Source organism: Podarcis tiliguerta (assembly GCF_965153285.1).
Source record: "Podarcis tiliguerta genome assembly, chromosome: Z".
Classification (NCBI taxonomy): Eukaryota; Metazoa; Chordata; class Lepidosauria; order Squamata; family Lacertidae; genus Podarcis; species Podarcis tiliguerta.
In genome coordinates, this window is record NC_139553.1 from 25,921,319 (window position 1) to 25,941,366 (window position 20,048).

The 20,048-nt window shown below is 42.5% G+C and overlaps 1 protein-coding gene across 2 annotated transcripts in view; it reads left to right on the top strand.

Moving 5' to 3' along the window:
- The first annotated feature begins 617 nt into the window (after positions 1-617).
- The window catches only part of LOC310669494 (phosphatidylinositol-binding clathrin assembly protein-like), a 50,319-nt gene continuing 30,888 nt past the window's right edge, over positions 618-20,048 (top strand). The window contains exons 1-4 of one of the 2 annotated variants that reach the window (XM_083423682.1): positions 618-755; positions 998-1,267; positions 16,578-16,720; positions 18,118-18,193. In XM_083423682.1, coding sequence (XP_083279808.1) covers positions 1,138-1,267; positions 16,578-16,720; positions 18,118-18,193 — 349 coding nt within the window. In that variant the 5' untranslated portion in view covers positions 618-755; positions 998-1,137. Of the gene's footprint in view, positions 1,268-16,577; positions 16,721-18,117; positions 18,194-20,048 lie in introns of both variants that reach the window. The other variant, XM_083423683.1, reaches the window with a different exon arrangement.

The window sequence follows — 20,048 nt, forward strand, 5'->3', positions numbered from 1 at the left end:
CTCAACAAAGGATCTAGAAGAAACCCCAAGTGACATACCTGTTCCTTCAGAGGGAATGTAACCCAATCAAGAGCAGGCAACCTCCCATCCATCCAGTCTAGGGAATGTGTGCTATATGTGTTATGTGTGAGAGAAATGAGCTTGAGTGAGAGTTGGAGTGAATGTGTGTGTGAGACAGTGATGGAGCTAATGTGTATGAGACAGAAAAAGAGGGCTGGAGTGAGCTTCTGTTAGGAGGGAGAAATGGACCGAATGTGTGCAGGTGTGTGTGAGAGAGATGGAGCGACAGTGAGGGATGGGACGAGTGAGTGTGTTTGACAGGGTGAGGCATGGATGGTGAAGCGAGCCTGGCGCGTGTGTGCACTTGCGAGTGTACGTGCTTGTGCTTGTAAGACAAGGAGCGTGTGTGTGCACCACCAGCTCGCCCGCCCGCCCGCCGGCACACATTCTGGCGGGCGGAATCCCCCCAGGGCCAGCGAGAGGGTTGAGGCGTGGAGGGAAGCGCGACAGGCGGGCGAACCATGGTGGCCGTCACCTGACGCCGCCGCAGCTCCGCCGCCATTTTGTCTGGGAGTGGGAACGCGAAAGGGGGAAAGAGATCGGCGAGGAGGAGGAGGAGGAGGAGGAGGAGGAGGAGGAGGGAGGCGTGGTGTAGGAGGAGGAGGAGGTAGAAAGGGGACGGGGTCCCAGCTGAGAGGGCGGACAAGCAGGCAGGCAGGCAGGCGGAAGGGCGAGAAGGAGAGGATCTGTCTGAGGCAGAGGCGCCCGCCAGAGCGAGCCGGAGTCCTCTGAGGGAAGGAGGGAGCCTCCGTCCGCCTGGCCTCGGTTGAACCCCTCAGCGGCAGCAGGAGGAGGAGGCTCCAACAAGGCCGGTGCACTGGGCTGGGCTTCTCCTTGGTGGGGCGGTGGCCGGCCCTCCTCCTCCTCCTCCCTGCCGCCCCGTTGCCCTCTCGGCCCTCCTCCTTCTACTCTCTGGGCTGCCGCCGCTGCTGCTGAGGGGATTTGGGCGCCGGGGAATTCCTCGCCCTGCCGCCGCCGCCGCTTCATTTTGGGGTCCAAAGGGGAGCTGGAAGAAAAGAGCCTCAAGGCCGCGCGACCACCACCACCTTCCTCCTCCTCCTCCTCCTTGTCGTCGACATGTCGGGCCAGTCGATCACGGACCGGATCACGGCGGCGCAGCACAGTGTCACCGGCTCGGCCGTCGCCAAAGCCGTCTGCAAGGCCACGACCCACGAAGTAATGGGCCCCAAGAAGAAGCACCTCGACTGTGAGTAGCGCAGCCGTCGCCGGGCCCGCCAGGCGAAGGGCTTGACGGAGCCTGGGTGGGTGGGCTGGTGGTGATGGTGGCGGCTAGTCCCAGCTGGGGAACCCCTCGGATAGGGCTCTCCCTGCCGGCCTTTCCAGCCCCCGGGGGAATGACCTGCCTAGGAGGGAAGGGTCGCCGCCGCCGCGGGGATTGACAGCGCAGCCCTGAGCATGGCTGTTCAGATGTCAAGCCCCGCTACGCGTTCAAAGGGGGAAATGCTCTCTGCTAGTTGGGGTGTGTGTATATGTGTGCGTATGTTTTAGGATTTCAATGCAAAAATCACACGAGGAGTGGGGCTGGCTGACTTTCCAACCTCGCCCCGTTTGCGGGTCAGAGCGAAACCGTCAGTGTTGGTGGGTATAGGTTTAGTTTTGAAAGGGCTGAGCGCAATGCCGCTACTGGCAAGGAAAGCAAGCAAAGAAGTGGGGCGGGGGGGGGGGAGGCTGCAGCACGACTAACAAACTAGGTTTGATAGGGTTTATTTCTGGAGGTTAAGGTTGCAGTTTTGTGCTTGCATACCTGGAAGGAAGTCCCGTTTAACTTTATTTTTGAGGAGGTAGGGTTTTAGGATTGGGCTATTCAAACACAATGGCTTGCTGAGTGCAATGTATGTTTAACTTTCGGTGTTAAAACATAACTCTCAAATTGGCAGTGGTGGGTGTGTTAAACCACTAGTACTAGTTCAGGGTTGTCAAGACAGACAGGAGAAATTCATTTAGGAGGCTTGAAAGAGACATTACCAGCTGGGCAGAATAGGGTTGTTTTGTGGTTGAAATTGTACAAGATAGATTCTTGGCAGGTTGCAGGGGAAGGATATTAAAGCAGGAAAGATTTGTTTTTTCTTAGTTTTATTTTCCCCTCTCTCTTAATCCCAGGACTTGATAATGATGGCAGTTCATTTCCAGTGACACATTGACTCCTTGATTGTTGAGCTAGTTACCAATTGTATTCTTGGGGGTATGTGGCCTTCTCCATCTCTCCATCACTTGATATTACAGTACCAGACTTTCTGGTTGTGATTATTTTGGTAGTTGGTCGTGTATGCCACATTTGCAGTAGGAATGAGATCCTGCCAGTATTGCAACAGTTGTCAAACATTAGTGGGGCTGGGGACTTGGAGTGAAATGTTGACAGCCCCTTTTTTTTGCAGACTGAAGACTTGCTTTTTCAGAGCCTCTTACTAGACTGAGGACCCACTTTTTAATTTCAACCTGTACCCAACCTGTACCCTGTCTTGTATATGTGTTCGTGACTTGGGCTTGGGGAGAGATCCAAAGTTCAGTAGTAGTGCTTATTTGCTCATAGAAGATCCTAGTTTCAATTACCAGCATTTCTTGTTAAAACAGAAAGGTGGTGCTGGGTGGAATCAGTTATCAAGTGATGAGAAAGACCCCTGTCTTCGACCCTAGAAGATCATTGCTAGTCAGAGTAGAAATTCTGTGGTATAACTCAGCTTCTAGTGCTTTGATTTTTTTCTTTCTAGGAAGAGCAGGTGCAGAGGAGAACAGCAGGGCTTCTTACAGTTGTGTAGATGAGAGAATTTCAGGTGATGTGGGGTAATTGAAGCTGGGCCTGCAGAAACCACCTTTGGTGTACAACTGGGAGCCCTGTCTTTTTCTGCACGTTTTCTCTCCTGCTGATCAAACAAAGTCAGGTTTTCACCCACTTGTGAGTCCTGGCAAAGTGGGAAGTTTAAAGCAGATGTTTTAAAATGGGCTAAAAGTAAAGGTGTGGTGGATGTAAAATGCTTTTCTCAAACAATATCAGTATACTTGGCTATCCTTGAATAGTATTTACCTGTTGCTGTGCCCACCCGCCCCCCAAAAGCAAAGTAATGCTGTTGCTTTCATTAGTAAGGTCAGTAGCTTTTAGATCCCCCCCATCTTGTGAATTTACATTGCAACTTCCAAATAACTGAAATTAAAATATCTGTTCCCTAAGAAGTCAGTGAATGAATATTGTCAAGTGACTCTCATCATAATGGAATCTGCCTCCAAATAAAGAACATTCTTAACCTGATGCCTCAAAGGTCTGAAGTCTTCTGTTAACACTTTGACCAGATAAGATATTGTAGTCTGCTTACTTGGAGTTTAGCAGTCTTGTTTTACATGTATGGTTAAAAACTGCAGTCCTGGAAGATGAAAGTTTTCATCCTGAAGTTAGAGTAGCAAGCTAGTTGAGAAATTGCCCAGTTTGTCTCACCTCAGTCATAAGTTTGCTGGGAAGTCACTATCTCTCTTGGCCTCAATCTTTATCTGCAGTATGGGACTAATACTAGGCTATTTTACGTGGATGTTGCAAGGATTTCTGAGATAATGTATCTGAAGTACTTTGAACACTCTAAAGTGTTTTATACATGTTCAGTAATGCTGTTTCATTAGTGCTGTATGTTTCATAATGTATTCAACAGCATGCATAAAACACTGTCTACCTAGAAATCTACTTGCTACCCTTTGATGTGGAGAAACTGTGTTGACATGAAATATAGTTACTCTGCTGCATATTGCAAAACATATATTGAATCTGATTGTTGCTTGGTGTGAGTGTGTTTCCTATTACTTTCAGGGACAACTCCCTCTGACTTACCAGGGTCTCCAGCTAATATGTGGTGCAGTAACAATGTGCATTTCCCACGTCTTACTCTGTGATTAAATATTTCTTTGTGAATACTGATTTGTTTCTGATGTACTCTTCGATCCTGTTTCCGCAAATATATAAACTGTTTTGCGGGGCAAAAGCCACCCCCATTTGAGCCCTTCTTGTATTTTCTATTTTTTTTTAAAAAAAGCCAGTATCTAGACACTCTTTACAAAGCAGTACATAAGAGGCAGGCACTATTTTACGTAGTTCAATAAGAAGCATTAGTTGCTTACAGTGTTCTGACCAGTGATTGCAAAGGCACTCAGTGGTGACTGATAAGAATTTAAGCATTTGTTTTAATGTTTAACTTGACTTGTGATAGCCCCCATCAGGTATCCTTGGTGTCCTCCACCTCCTGCAGCAGCATTTCTGGCTACAAGCCCATTGTGTGTTTAATCCCATTCGATCCTGAAAGATTATTGGGACTTCTTGTGCTCAAAAGCTGGATCTTTCAAAAGCAATAATATTCTGAAGTCTGAATAATTATGTAGTCCCTGTTGTCATCATTGGTATGGTAGCATCTTAGAATCCTTTAAGTATAACACAACATTTTGTTGTCTGGATCATTTCTCTGTCTTCTGCGGTTGTGAAGTCACCCAAGGCCTAGGTCATAATGTAACCTTCATATGTGCTTTTGAAGAATGATAGTCTTCAGAATGAAAGGAAGTATAAATTAATTGTAACATCTGAAGTTCTTGATCCCAGAAGCTTAGTATGTGCAGCTGTTGCAGCAAACAACAAAGAGTGCTTTGGCACTTTAAGGACTAAACTTATTTATTGATGCTTGTGTATTTAAGAGTAGTTTACAAAGAGTGTTTTGGCACTTTAAACTTACTTATTGATGCTTGTGTATTTAAGATTAGTTTGGGCATCAAATCTTCAGTAACCATAGCTCCAATATACTGTCTATAAAATCAGAAGAATACTTTATTGTGGTTTGTTTCCTGTGAAAGGTTGAAGTTCAGATGCAAAGTTGAAATCAATAATTGAGGAATAATTGATATTGATTTATATATATTAGTAACATTGTATTAATGTAATATTCTATTTTTATATGTAACTGTGTATTTTTGTACTATTTTGCATCAGGAAATTAAGAGGTGTTGACACTATGTTATTGAAGAGTTTTGAAAGCAATATCTATCTATCTATCTATCTATCTATCTATATCTGTACCTTTTGCCCATTTGTTAAATTGAGTCTATAATGCGAATCTCACTCCACTGGAAAAATTAAGTGCTAATAATTCTTTATACAACATGCCATTATCATGAAGTTCAAGAAGAGCTGTGAAGTGCTTGTGTGATTTCTTGTACAAGAAGCAATGTTTTTTTTTAGGTTGTGGAAAAAATGGTTCTGCTTAATCCACTAGTTTCCTTTGTTTGAAAAATGGCTTTTATTTAATGCTGACTGTGTAAGGAAAGGTTGGTGGTTTGGAATTATCTGAAGCTGGGAGCCATTGGGGTGTATTGAAGAGGTTATCAAGCACTGCTGTGCTGCTTTTCTTTATAGAAGCGGAATAATCTGTTTTTTAGGATTGTTAGTACAGGGTGGATGTGGGTAAGAAAAGATATGTAAGGTAGATAAACGGTATACACTTACTCAAAGCTTTCCTCTTGTCTTCTTTCTTCACATAGCACTTACAAGAATGTATGATCATCTCTTTAACACTTTCAAAGAAGAAGTATACCAGTTGCAGTAAAAATGAAACTAGAACGGTATCTTAGGCAATAAGTGAAAATTTGGGTCCAGAGAGAGGGTTGATCAGAAGCCCAGCAAAACTGATGTGGTCTTTCACAAACTGTGAATGCTCTCCAGCTTAGACTGCCATTTGGCATATCATAAAACTTTCACACCATGCATCATAATTGATACTTCAAACATGCCAAGATTCCTGCACTTCATGATTTTAAAGGATTGTTTTTGTAAGTTACTCTACACAGAAGGAGAGATGATCCGTTGACAATCATAGCCTCTGGTTACAAAATTCGTACATCAGAACAGATCACCTGCGTATCAAATAATATAAAAGATGCTTTTGTTTGTTTATTCATATATCCCCTGTTTGTGGCAGCTTGGTATACTTTGTTTCCCAACTGTTTATCCCTTCATAGTTGAATGGAGATTTGTTTTGGTTTTGAAAACTTTGAAACATGGATGGGAAGCCTATGGCCCTCCAGATATTGTTGGAATCCATCCTATATCAGTCCTAGCTAGCATGGCCAGTAGTCAGGGATAATGTAGGCCAACAGCATCCCTATCCCTGCTTTAGGATAACTATAGTAATCGTTCTCTCAGTCTGCCCTCTGTCCAAACATGGTATCTGATAGCAATCTGGTTTCTGATTGTGAGTGGGTTATCCTGGCACTGTGATTTATTTATTTTTCCAACTGCTGGACACACTTGAGAGAATAATTCATTCTGATACAATCTTGTATTTGTATCTTGCTGAGCAAAGAGCACCTGGCAGTGGTGGTACTTTGCAGATGTAGTAGAGAGATAGTAAGGACACCAAGGTATTGTTTGCCAATGCAATGGACAGAACATTGAACCTGAATTAAAGGCAATTTTGGAAGTTTGGACCCAGTCACTGAGCTGGTTTGCACACTTAATCTTAACTATGGTTTAAAGGTGAAAGTGCATTGTGCTGATGCATGGGACCAACAAACCTTGGTTATTGTTTGTGATTTGTTTGGAGCCAGGTTTAGTTGTAACTCTAAAACAAATAATAGCTTAGAGATCTTGCTGGCATGGCAGAGAAGAAGCAAAGCAGCCATGATTTAGCCCTGTTTACCAGCACAAATCATAGTTAACCTTAATTGTGGCTTAAAGTGGCAGGCAAATGAGGCCACTTTGTCTCAGCCTAAGGTTGTTATAAGAATTAAATAATAGCATGCATGCTGCCTTGAGTGTTTTGGAGGAACCAGTCGAGGGATGCAGATGTAGTTTAAAAACGTGTGCCCATATAATAGGCATTTCAATGTGAAGAGAAGCAGAATTAACTTAAAACTGGGTGATCTGAGGGACCCTACTAGCCATATGTCTGCAAGAAATTATATCCTGCAAAGATATAATAGTGTATTTAACACTTATAAAGTGCATAACATGTTCTAAGCGCTGCACAAATATTAAAGGTAAGGCAGTTTGTATACATTCACTTTTATACACTTTACAGCTGAAGCTTTAGCCTACTTAAGTGTTTTCATCTTCATTGTCCAGAGATGGCCACTGTACTGATATTGGAGAAACTTGAGAGCCCCCTTTCTATTCCACTTCAATTTTTGTTATCTTTTGAGGAGGCAGGTTTCTATGCATTGACTTGTACTGCCATTTTAGTGTATCCTTTCATGATAATTCTACTAGGAGAGCTCCAGTTTTTCTACTGACTTGGCTAAAGGAAGCTATAAATGGCAACCAACAACAAAATATTGCAATGTTGCCTCAGAACCTAAATTCTGGAAAATTATTGTAAATATGTTAGCACACTATCAGGTTTGGAGTAAATCAGCACTAAAAGTTACTTTGAGAATAAAGCTGAGGAAAAGAGGTATAGATTAGTTACAGTATGCAGCAGCAAAAGATAATCATGAGAAAACCATGGAAGAGTGGGAGGGAAGTCAACTTTTTAAGTGAATGTATACTGGAAAATGTTTGATCAATTGTATTTTATTTGTGAAAATTTATAAATAAAAATAAGACCAACCTAAATTCTAGGCCCCACCCAGCATGGAACTGGAGCCTTGGATTGCTGCTTGGGGCTCATAGAAAACACCTCTTTTCTTTCCCATTATTTTGTATACCAGTGATTCCCAACTGGTGGTCAGAATTTTCAGAAGTAGGGGGCTTGGCTTTTGAAAAACAGGGGTTCCATAGTACTTAGCTATGGAAACCACTGGTATATACCAAGGGTTCAGAATCGGAACTAGCTGTCAGCCTGAACCAGTTTTATTACTGCAGGGAGTTGGGGATGAGGTGGAGTGTTCCTTAGGGATAACGGTTTGCAGTTTTCTTCAACTTTATGGCATAAATATTCTCTCTCTCCCCTCCTCCTAATACTTATTTCCAGATTACTATGAACTGTTAAGGGCTCAACAGGTCACTTCCTGTCTCTTGCTTTCTTAAATTAACACATTCAATATTTCATTGCTCAGCTGCCCATAACCATGGACTTCAGGGTTGTTCACAATTCCACTTGTCCTGTGTCTAGAAAACATGGGCCTGAGGGGTTTTCCACTTGCCCCGTGTTTTCTAGGCACGGGTCCAAGCGGTATTTCATTTATCCCACCCATTTCCCCAGGAAAACCCGCTGTTTACCACTGAATCGGAACAAATGTCAATTCACAGAAAAACTGATAGAGATTGATGTTTGTTCCAATTTAGGGGTTTCTGAGAGAAAATGGGGGGTGGGCGGGGCGGACGGACTATCAAATCCCAGGCAAACCAGGGTTGGGGATGACATAGGCAGTCAGCTGTAGAACACCCATCAGACTTCTGCAGCTAGTTGGCACAGCTGCAGCACTTCCTAGCCATTGTGGATCGGGCTCAGGGGAGTTGTAGCTTCTTAGTAGGTACTGTTCTGAGGATTAGTTACAATAACACCTCTTTGGCTGCTGCACAGCAGCTGAACCATGCAGTCTGAACACAAGATATGCCTGGGGTTTGCCAGGGTAAAGAATGCCAGGGATTTAGAATACAGTAGCCTACAGCACTGCATGGCACAACAGAGTTCTGAATTGGATCCTTGTATGGTAATGGAGGAAATCAGAACTTGTTAGTCTCAGAGGCGTGCTGTGACAAGAAACACCCTAAGGAGCTCCTTTTTTTTTAGAAATACAGAAAACAGTTGTAAGTTCATGATGATCTCTAGCAGATACTGTAATACAAAGTTCTTTTGTAAGGAAGATGTAGGCTAGAAGAAGTACAGTACTCCTTGTAGTAATAAAGCTGGAGAATAATTATGCAGAGCTCATGAGTGCAATACAATAGAAACCAAATTGGGTTAGCTTCCAGTGGTTTCATGTAAATGTTAAAAAGACTGGGGGCCTCTGTAACCACGAGTCCTTGTGTTTCCTTCTTGTTACCTGCACCTTTCCCTTTTCTCCTCTGTGTTGGTCTCCCAACTGTGGAAATTTATAGACCATAAGATCTTCAAGGCAGGGATCTGTACTTTGGTTAAGTTACTCTTAACCCATGCACAGTGATGACGATGCTGTAGTAGTAATAATTATAACAGAACTCAGATGAATAAAATTTCCAAAACAAGCATATGAACTAGCAGCTTTTCAGATAATCATTTGCTGGCATTAGTGGGGATGGATCTGGTTTTCTGTACCTCATCCTGTGAGCCATCACCTATAGTCTCCATTTCTTTCTAGTGTAATGTAAAGGCTTATTCCTCTTCAGAGCAGCCCTGCCCCATTTCTGAGGATCGAGGCCACTTAGCTTCAATGAGCTTCAATCTTCAATGAGTTCAGTCTTCCTTGATCCACAGAAATGGAACAGGGCTGCTATTTCCATCCTTTTTCTCCTGGTCATTTCTATGAAGCAGCAACAGCAGAGCTTTTTAAACAGCTGCAAGTGAAAGAGGGAAGCATCAAGGAAGAGTTGAATGTTGCCTCCATAGTTGCCGTTGGGTATAAATGTTGGTAAACAATTCCTGTGCTGCTTTCTGTGCACATGGTCTTCATATATCCAAAGAGAAGAGTAGGAACATGTCAGGAGAAGAAAAGGCAGTATTCAGTATCATAATGCTTTCTCCCCATGGAAGGTGTGTGTCACTGAAATTCTGAAGTTTTGTTATAAAAGACCAATACACAACTCTATCTTGGTCATTGTTTCACAATTCGCAGAATCGGTAAATTAACCTTCAGTAAGCCAGATGTTCATATGTATAGTAAATTGTTATCTTGGATTTTGTTACTATTGAATTTTAATGAGATTTCATCATAATGTGTGATATTGAAACACAATTTTTCCTTCACTTCATTCACTAAAACTTTGTGTTGTGTTAATGTGCACTAGCTTCAGTCTATGTGGTCTCATGTAGATCTGAAGGTTTGATCAAATCATCCATCTACACAGTTTATAGCAATAATTTCTATGTAGTAGAGGTGGTAGACATTTTTGTTTACCTGGGTTCCACCATAACCAACAACCTTTCCATTGATGCTGAGCTGGACAAGTACCTAATTATCTACTTGCACTTTCTGGTGTGCTTTTGAACTGCTAGGCTGGCAGGAGCTGGGACTGAGCAACGGGACCTCACTCCGTTGCGGGGATTCGAACTGCCGAGCCCAAGAGGCTCAGTGGTTTAGACCACAGCGCTACCTGCATCCCCAAAAAGTTATTACTGACATATAAATCTCTATGAAGCTTAGGACCAAGTTATAAGAGACTGCCTTACCCTTTATACACCCAGTAGATTGTTGCAGTCTGTGGGAGAGTTTCTGATGCAAGTTACAAAGATCTCAGAAGCCCACTCTGTGGAAAAGCATTCCTGTTGAGATGTGACAGGTGCCCACTATCTGCACTTTTTGGAAACAATTTAATATACTTTTGATCTGACAGATTTTCCCCAGCTGGATAATGGATCTTCACCTGCTTCATGCATGCACCTTCCTTGGTGCTTTTCTCCACATAATTGCTCTTGGCTATTCTCTTGTGCATATGATCGTATGGAAAAACACAACATCTGAATAAGCAAGCAGTGGTGGGGGCGCCATAAGGTACTGCCACAATCATTTAAATTGCTTGCTGAAGGGATTGATGCACATCTCATATTGCATTTTATACCCAGGGGTGTTTGGAAATGGCCAGGAAGAGAAAATCTTTATCTGAACTGGCCCAAGAGGTGGCTTATGTGATCTATTAGTGGAAGGGATGCTGACATTAACTTCTGATACAGATTTATATATACACCATATTGCAATTATATTAATGTCACTGCCCAGCAATAGGTCTATGTATGCATTTGTTTGTTCAAGAGATTTATAACCTACCCTTCCAGTACATTTGCATTCCTCAGAGCAGCTTGTCAGAGTAATGAAATGTGAAAATATATTTGTTCACTTTTATTGAGAGTCATCCAGCAAGCACATTCACAGATCACAATACACAGATCTCATTCTTCACTAAACATGCACTGTTGCATCTTGCCTTAGCTAGTAGTAAAGAAGGTTGCTTTCCTTTTAGTCCAAAATGTGGATTCTTTTTATTGTGAGCCTTCCCAAGACTAGAGATTATGTGGTTGCAGGAGGTTTGTGTGTAGGAAGCATGCAGGGAAACCAAACTAGAAATTAAGGCATACTCCTCACAAGCAGCAGTAGTCTGCTTTCTAAGAAAACTTGGGGTTCCTTTTCAGTGTGTTTAAAACTGTTAGCAATAGACATTTCTTGGAGAATAACGTTTTGATGCAACTTGCATGAGGCTGGATATGATCATTGTGATCCTAGGAAAAAACTATGATGATTAGAATCTGAGGCAAACACATCAAATTGTTCTGGTCATTATTACAATAGAAACACTATATTTTCTTCTGAACTGCAACTTGCGCTGTTTATATCTCTTGATAAATTCAAGAAGCTTGTGTACAAATCAATGTGATTTACTAGGAAATCCATAAATAGGTAAAGGGACCCCTGACCATTAGGTCCAGTCGTGACCGACTCTGGGGTTGCGGCGCTCATCTCGCTTTATCGGCCGAGGGAGCCGGCGTACAGCTTCCGGGTCATGTGGCCAGCATGACTAAGCCGCTTCTGGCAAACCAGAGCAAGCCCATAGGGAAATTTGTCTTGCAAAGCAACTCAAAAAACAAAAAACTCTTTCGTCTTGCGAGTTTTTCGTCTTGCGAGGCATTTGTCTTGCGAGGTACCACTGTAGTGGATGGTTGGTTCCATAATTCAAGGGAAAATTTGAAGAAAAATAGGACCTATTTTTCCTTGTTCCTCCCCGTTCCCCCACCCACTGCTTAATGTAACAAGTTTCCTAATTAAGAGTTCTGCAAAACTTTAAAGTTTGCCACAATTTTGTTACATTTTGGGTTTGTGCCCGTTATTTGCTCAACTCTGGATTTGGAAGTATTTTTCTTACAGGCCAGCATTACTATCTTTGGTTTTCATAAATTGAAAAAGTATTTGCAGTTAAGGTTGTATAGCTTTGTCCTCCAATTTGGGGTGTCCATTTTAAATAAATCCTTAGTTCTCAAGCTATGGGGCAGCTCTTCCGCCTTTGGGGGGGCACCTGGTAGAGGGCTCAGAATTCTAGGAAATGACAAGTAATAGATGCCTTTTTCATCCCCCTCGCCAGGAGCTGGTTCTTTCTTTCTTTCTTTCTTTCTTTCTTTCTTTCTTTCTTTCTTTATCCTTATATTATTTACATTCATTTCTCTCCTTTCCCTCCAGTATTGTTCAAGGCTACTAACAATAATAATCCTACTACATTTTTTGAAAAGAATATGTAGAATATAGCAATCGGGTTTACACCTGGTACAAAATGCAATTGTAGCAGTACAAACAGACCTCAGATGTGGATCATTATGTGTGCACAATTGGAATAATGGGTGTGCAGAAAGCATTTCCCTGACAACAGAGATCCAGTAGTTGTGAGAAACAAGGTATTGGTGGAGTAAATTAGATATTATTCCCTGAGGTTGGTTCTTAGTCTTCCAGGTCTAATGCTTTTCTTCTAATTGTCAAGACGAGCAGCAGATAATTGATCTTGTGTATCCCCTCATTAAAGGCTCAGCTCTTCTAGACAGCAGCACCTGCCACACAGTGGTGGAAAGCTAATGCACAGCATCTTCAGTTATTTATGGAAATAGTCATATCTCAGTAGGAATGTTGTTCCATGAAACAGGAGCATCCACACTGAAAGCCCAGTTGCTGTGAACAGGCATCTGATATTTTAGGGGCTTAGAGGAAAAACTCTCCTTCAGAACGCAGTGGCCTACCAGGTATATAAGGGATGAGGTGGTCTCTCAAGTATATATTCATACTAAAACCTTGAACTTGGCCCAGCAGCAGATTGCCAGTCAGTGTAAATCCTGCAGACAATTTGCAGAATGTGTTGGTGATACTTTGCTCCCACAAGCAACCTAGCCTCCAAATTCTGTACTGGCAGAAGCCTCTGGATCAATTTCAAGGGTAGCCACACACAGAGTGCACTGCAGTAATGTATGCACTCCAATTTTCCACAATATTTTGCAAATATGCTGAATGGAAACTTGCATGCTGACCTGGCAGAGGACCCTTGTTCATCCGCACTGTGTTCCTGAGGGTGATAGCAGCTGCACCCTCACTTCTTAAGATTTGAGAACAGGGTTCGGATAGAATTGCTGCTTTTGGGAAAGGAGATCAGAGATGTCCCACTCATTTTCTGTTCTAGTGCTGGCATTGGGATAAGTTCTTCTGTCTGTAGCTACTAACCTTTATCCTTTACCTTTAGTAGTGGTAGTAACTGCATACCACTGCATGCGAAGATCACTGCAGATTCACAGACTATTTGTGCAGCGTTAGAGGCCCCAGAAGGGTAAAATAGGTTTTTAAAAGGGGCCTGAGTTCAAAAAAATGCGAAGAACACTGGGCGGGGGAGCATTGCAGGATTTTTTGGCACATGTTCACATTTATAAATTGATCCCTGCTGTTTGGAATGCATGAGTTAAAAGAAGGCAAGCAAAAGGAGAGCCTGATACTGTGGCAAGCTGTAGCAGTCCTTGGGGAATTGCCCTTTGCCCTTCTAAGTCCATAGTTGCCTTGCAAGTTCTGAAGATAGTTCAGTACTTTGTGTGAGCTGTGGCCGGGATGACGGTCATCTTTGGGGACTTAGCCCTTTTGAAAAACTACTCTAAAAGAGCAAGAATACTGTAGTTGTAAGAAGTTTTCTTCCACCTACCCATGGAGGTTTACTCACATTTCGTAACTCTTAAGCTTAGGCAGGAGATCATTTGAAGGCTAATATGTTACTAGGCAATTAATACCGTGTATTTGGAAATAATAATAAAAACCTGGATAATTTGAATGAGCAGGTAGGAATTGGGGAAATCAGGCAGCTTCCTATGAATTTAAGGTGTGGCATTTTTAAAGGTTTTTTTTTAAAAAGAACTTTGTCCAGTTTGGGGCCGTGTGTGTGTGTGTGTGTAAATTTTACAGAGAACCAAGTATTGCATGCCCTCCTGTTTTTATTAAAAATGCATGTTCTTTAATTGATAGGCAAATTGCTATCTCTCATTGCTTTTAGTAAATAGCTTGTTTTGCTTATTTGTATTTCATGATTACAGTTTTACTTGTGCTGCTAGCTGCTCTGAGACTAAGTAGAAAACAGGCTAGATACACAGTAATAGTTATTTACCATTATTGCCACCCTGCTACAAGTTCCCTTCCTTGCTTCATTGGTTGATATTTGCAGGGTGGGGATCCCTGTAGTGCAGCACCAGTGTAGCCTGGCTCTGGGAATTGCCCTTAACTCATTTTCTATGGTTTTTCTCAGTTGGCCACCTGGTGCTTGCAGAGACTCTTTCCCCTACTTGTTCTCTGTTGGAGGACTTAAACTAGCCATCTCCTGTTTCCTGTAAGGTACTCTACTGAAGGAAGTTTGGATTGCTCCAGAGTAAATGATTAATTGCATCATAAATGGAGATGTGAAGCCCCCTCCCCAAAATGGGGGGCTCCAGTTTTTCCCAGGCCTTCACATTTCTAAGCATAAATGTTCCATTGTAAAGTGAAAATAATCTCAGTGAATATAGACAGTTTAGCTTTGCTTATTGCCAAAGCGTTGGGGTAGTGCCATTTCACTGTACAATTCTTTCCAGCCTGTGCAAATGCTTCCCACATCTGACCCTCCCCTTGCCCGCTGTGTGTTGTAAGGTCTCCAGAGAAACTATAAAGCTTTTATCCTTGCTTTGAAATGTTGGAAGGGGCAAACCTCTTTTGCACTGGCTCTTTGCCAGATGTATTGGTCTTAGATTCCTGCTTTGGTTTAGATGGCTTCTTCTAATAGAAATGTAATAAATAATAATACAGTGGTACCTGGGTTTTCAAATGTAATCCGTTCCAGAAGACTGTTCGAGTTCTGAAATGTTCAAAAACCGAAAACTCAAAACGGAAGCGTCAGTATGGAAAACTCAATACGGAAGCCGCGTGGCATGTTCAATTTCCAAGGCTTGTCCGAAAACCAAACCATTTACTTCTGGGTTTACGGTGTTTGAAAACCGAAAGGTTCATCAATGGAGATGTTCAAAAACCAAGGTACCACTGTAATGTGGGGAGTTACTATTTTTGTTTGTTGCAATGTTGTGTATTTTTGTATTTTTATATTGTAAACTACCCTGTAGAATGGGAGTGGGTGGCACTGTGGTCTAAATCACCGAGGCTCTTGGGCTCGCTGATCGGAAGGTCGGCGGTTCGAATCCACACGATGGGGTGTGCGCCCATTCCTCTGTCCCAGCTTCTGCCAACCTAGCAGTTCGAAAGCACACCAGTGCAAGTACATTGGTACTTCTAGTTACGATCTTCATTCATTCCGGAGGTCCGTTCCTAACCTGAGGTACTACTTTAGTTAATGCGGCCTACCACTGCCGCTGTGCCACCAGCACACGATTTCTGTTCTCATCCTGGGGCAAAGTTCTGAACCCGAGGTACTACTTCCGGGTTAGCAGAGTCTGTAACCCCAAGTGTTTGTAACCTGAGATGTTTGTAACCCAATGTACCACTGTAGATAAATAGGTACCGCTGTGGAGGGAAAGTAAACAGCGTTTCTGTGCACTCTGGCTTCTGTCACAGTGCTTTGTTGCACCAGAAGCAGTTTAGTCACGCTGGGCACATGACCCAGAAAGCTGTCCGTGGACAAACAGCTGATCCCTCGGCCTGAAGCAAAATGAGCACCGTACCCCATAGTTACCTTTGACTGGACTTAACCGTCCAGGGGTCATTTACCATTTTCCTAAAATACCCTGTGATCTTCTGATGAATGATAGTATAGAAATTTAATAATAATAATAATTAATAATAATAATAATAATAATAATAATTAATAGTTGCCTATAGTCAATGCTCACATTCCTCCTCTTGGGAAGAGAGAACACTTATTTATTTCAAGATAATACACTTTATTTTTCTTTATTGAGTTGGTAGCACAATCTTTTCAGCACCTGCTTGCATGCTGTGGCTCTGTGAGACTATTTTTAACCAAAGGTTGGGTGTCAGAAAGGCACAGAGCTTAATTTAGAGACTGATTTTGGAAAGCTTGAAGTATTGTCTTTACCAGTGCAAGGAATTAATGAAAAAGAGAAAAGAGAGCAACTTGATACTGAAAGATATGCAAAAGGAAAGCAGCATTTGGGATTTGTTTAAGGCTGTTTCTCTCCCCCCCCCCCTACCCCTGGAGTGCATAGTTATTGTTAAAGAAGAAATGGCAGAAACCTGGAGAAGGTGTGGTTAGGGAATGAGGAAAGAATGGACTGGCAACCAGATTGCTTGCAGGCCAGATTCCTAATGAGAGGCTTCATAAGTGTATTTCCCATTTACTTATAACACCTGCAAAATACTTAAGGCACTAAATAAAAACATTTGCCCTGCTGTTTTTGTCACATTTCTCCATATTTGTTTTAAGCAAATTATCTTGTTTTCTTATATTTTAGATCTTATTCAGTGCACAAATGAGATGAATGTGAATATTCCACAGCTGGCAGACACACTTTTTGAGAGGACAGCAAACAGTAGCTGGGTAGTAGTGTTCAAAGCTCTAATTACAACACACCACCTCATGATGTATGGAAATGAGGTAAGACAGTAGTCAATTTGCCATAGAACATTGTGTTTAATGGTAGGAAAACATTCAGATGTGAAGTGCTGGTGATCTCTGAAATGATTGAATTGTCTATTCTGTTGCCTCACCTATTAGTAAGCAAGTAATGAAAGCCTGAGCTTAGCAATACCCCCCCTGCCGCCGCCTTTAAAATACTCAAATTACTAAATTAGTGAGTGTATTAAATGAATGAATTGTCAGCATTGCACTGCTGGTATAGCTTTTCATTTCTGTAGGAAAAATTTATACATATACTCAAAGGTGCAGGAACTCTGTTCTGTATCTAGCAGTTGTGAAAACTATGTGTCAGGTTGCATTTGGCTAGATTAGAAATATTCCTACAGAAGTCTGAATCGGAAATGAATTTAATACACATCTCATTATAACACATATATACCTACACACATTGGGGTGAATTTGAACAATAAGCTTTTCTACAACCATCCCACTCTTCACAGAATTGTATAGGAACTGTTTTTGGAGAATTTTTTCATTCATTACTTAGCCCTTGAAATTCTATTCATGGTGGAATCAGGAGCAGGCCTTGGTCTCATTTGCTCCAATCAACTCCCCTAAATTTCTTCTTGCAATAAAATAAGAAGTGCTTGAGTAGATCCCACTTCAATTTGAAAAACTGAATTTCCTTGAAATTACAGGGTATAACTTGCTTTCTAGTGGATTCAGTCTCATGGGATTGGGGAGATGCAGCAATCAAATAAGCACAGACCTCCCAAGTATGGTTGATAACTCCTGTCAGTGGTAAGAGGGAGCAGGGTGCATTCTCTATCTCACGGCTGGAACAATCCCAAGGGACAATGAGTGAATGAGTGAATAGTTCCTTAGTCATGTCATCTTGCTGTAAATGTGATGAGCGTTGAAGGGGTTGGCAATGGGGGAGGAGGAGAATGTATTTGTCTGTAGTTTATACTAGCTTCATTTCCTTATTCCATGTAGGTGGAGAGTTTGCATGTGTGTCGCTAAAGAATAGCCTCAGAACCATGTTTGTATCTTTTCATAACCCTGCTGTGATGTGGGCCACACATAAATGAATTTTATGCAAAGGTGTAATGTGTAACAAGTTCTGCTGCCGTTATCCTTTCTTCACATCAGAGTTTGCACAACATGGTGGCTGTCAATTGTGCTACACATTGGCCCTTGTTGCATAACTCAGTTCCAATTCTGGCTCTCCCGAGCAGTGATTGAAAAAATCAGGCTTGATAGTAGATCTAATTTGCTTGTCTTAGTATTAGATTCCCCCTCCTGCTTTTAGATATGCCTTATACAGCTGCGTAGAAACTAGTTTCTCTAACACAGTTATGTCTATGGGGAAAAAATAAATGAAGTAATCTGGAATCTAATTCTTTCTCAAACAGCGTTTTATCCAATACTTGGCATCTCGAAATACCCTGTTTAATCTCAACAACTATCTGGATAAAAGTGCCATGCAGGGTAAGAATTTTTTACTTTTCTATTCTGAGGCAGATTGCAATTTGCACAGTAACTTCTATGGGCTAAAGGAATGTTAGAAATTCGGTCATCTTAAATAAACCCATGAATGTATCCAAATTGTATTGGAGAGGCATGCTCTTTTATTTATTGAAGTTTGCATCTAGGTGTATTCTGCAGTTTCATTCATTGGCTCTAGTAGACCAGTAGTCCAGTCCAGGATTGGACTGGACTACTGGTCTACTAGTAGTATGGAAGTCCCACTGACTTTAGTAAACTTCACAACAAAGTAAGTATCTAGGAGTGTAGCCTTAGAATATTTGTGATATGTTTTGTATTGGGAAACAAATAAATCAAATTAATATGAGCATTTATGCTAGCTATAATTGCATAAAATTTCATCATGAACCTGACATTCACCTCAGAATTACCGTATTTTTTGCACCATAGGACGCACCAGACAATAGGATGCACCTTGTTTTAGAGGGGGGAGAACAAGAAAAAAAATTTATCCCCCTCTCTGCCCAGCGCCCCTTCAGCGCCCCTTCAGTGTGCACCGACCCCTCTCGCTCTCCAGGCTTCAGGTTCTTTCGACCTGCTCTTTGGGGCTGGCGGGGGAAGCCCACCACCAGCCCCAAAGAGCAGGTCAGGGAGCAGCGGAAAGGCGCAGCGGAGAGGCTCCTGCCATAGCCACGCGTCACCTCTCCAGCCGGGAGAGGGTCGCGGGGAGCTTCTTTAGCCCCGTGCGCGCTCTCCCAGCTGGAGAGGTCTATAGAGGCTCCTGCCATAGCCGTGCGTCACCTCTCCAGCTGGGAGAGGGTCGCGGGGCTATGGCTTCTTTTGCCCCGCGCGCGCTCTCCCAGCTGGAGAGGTGACGCGCGGCTATAGAGGCTCCTTCCATAGCCACGCGTCACCTCTCCAGCCGGGCAAGGGTCGTGGGGCTATGGCGTCTTCGCTCCATAGGACGCACACACATTTCCCCTTCATTTTTGAAGGGGGGAAAGTGCGTCCTATAGAGCGAAAAATACGGTATATCTGCTTAGGAATAAGATGCATACTTCTGACTGGCTCTCTGTACATTGTCATGGTTACTAAGTAAGATAACTTATCTGTAGGCTGAGGCTATTATCCAAGTATATTTATTTATCTGTAAGTCTTGTTGGAGGAAAGTTGGACTTACTTCCAAGTAAACATGGATAGGATCAGTTTTGTAAGCATCCAGGATTTTCCAGAAAGCAAGGGTTGATACTTACTGGGCAAAATATTGGCCTTGTTTGCATGTGCCACTAAACCATGGTTTGTTGCATTAGCCAGGATTTGTATTTCAGCCAACACAGCTTGATATCCCACATGACTCTATGGTGCTATAAAGTGTTACAGCCTCACTATATCATCAACCAACATCAGCAGCAGGACAGAATAACTCTCCTCTGAGTTCTTTGATTGCTCTCAGTGCACCATGAAGTTTACCTCCCTTCCACAATGCATTCAGTGCTTGCCTGGATTGGATCTTTTCTTAACCCTGCAAGCCCTCTCCTTTATTATTATTTTATTAAGCTCCAGGAAATGTGCCTTATGAGAGAAGGGACATGTGAATACTTATCCCATGGCCCAATGAACTGCTCTAGGGAATTTATCCTCAAACACCTTTCACTCTTGTCTCCATGAATTTCCAAACCTTTATGGAAGGAAGGAGGCGGAAGGAGACATTCACCATTGATGCGTGTTAGCTGCCAATTCTAAGCTGTGTTTTTAACACATGCTCAAGGAGAAGGATGTGAAATTGAAATTACTTCAAAGCAAAATAGGCAGGCATGAAAGGGGGAACTTGTTGGGAAGGAATAGGACAGGGAGGAAA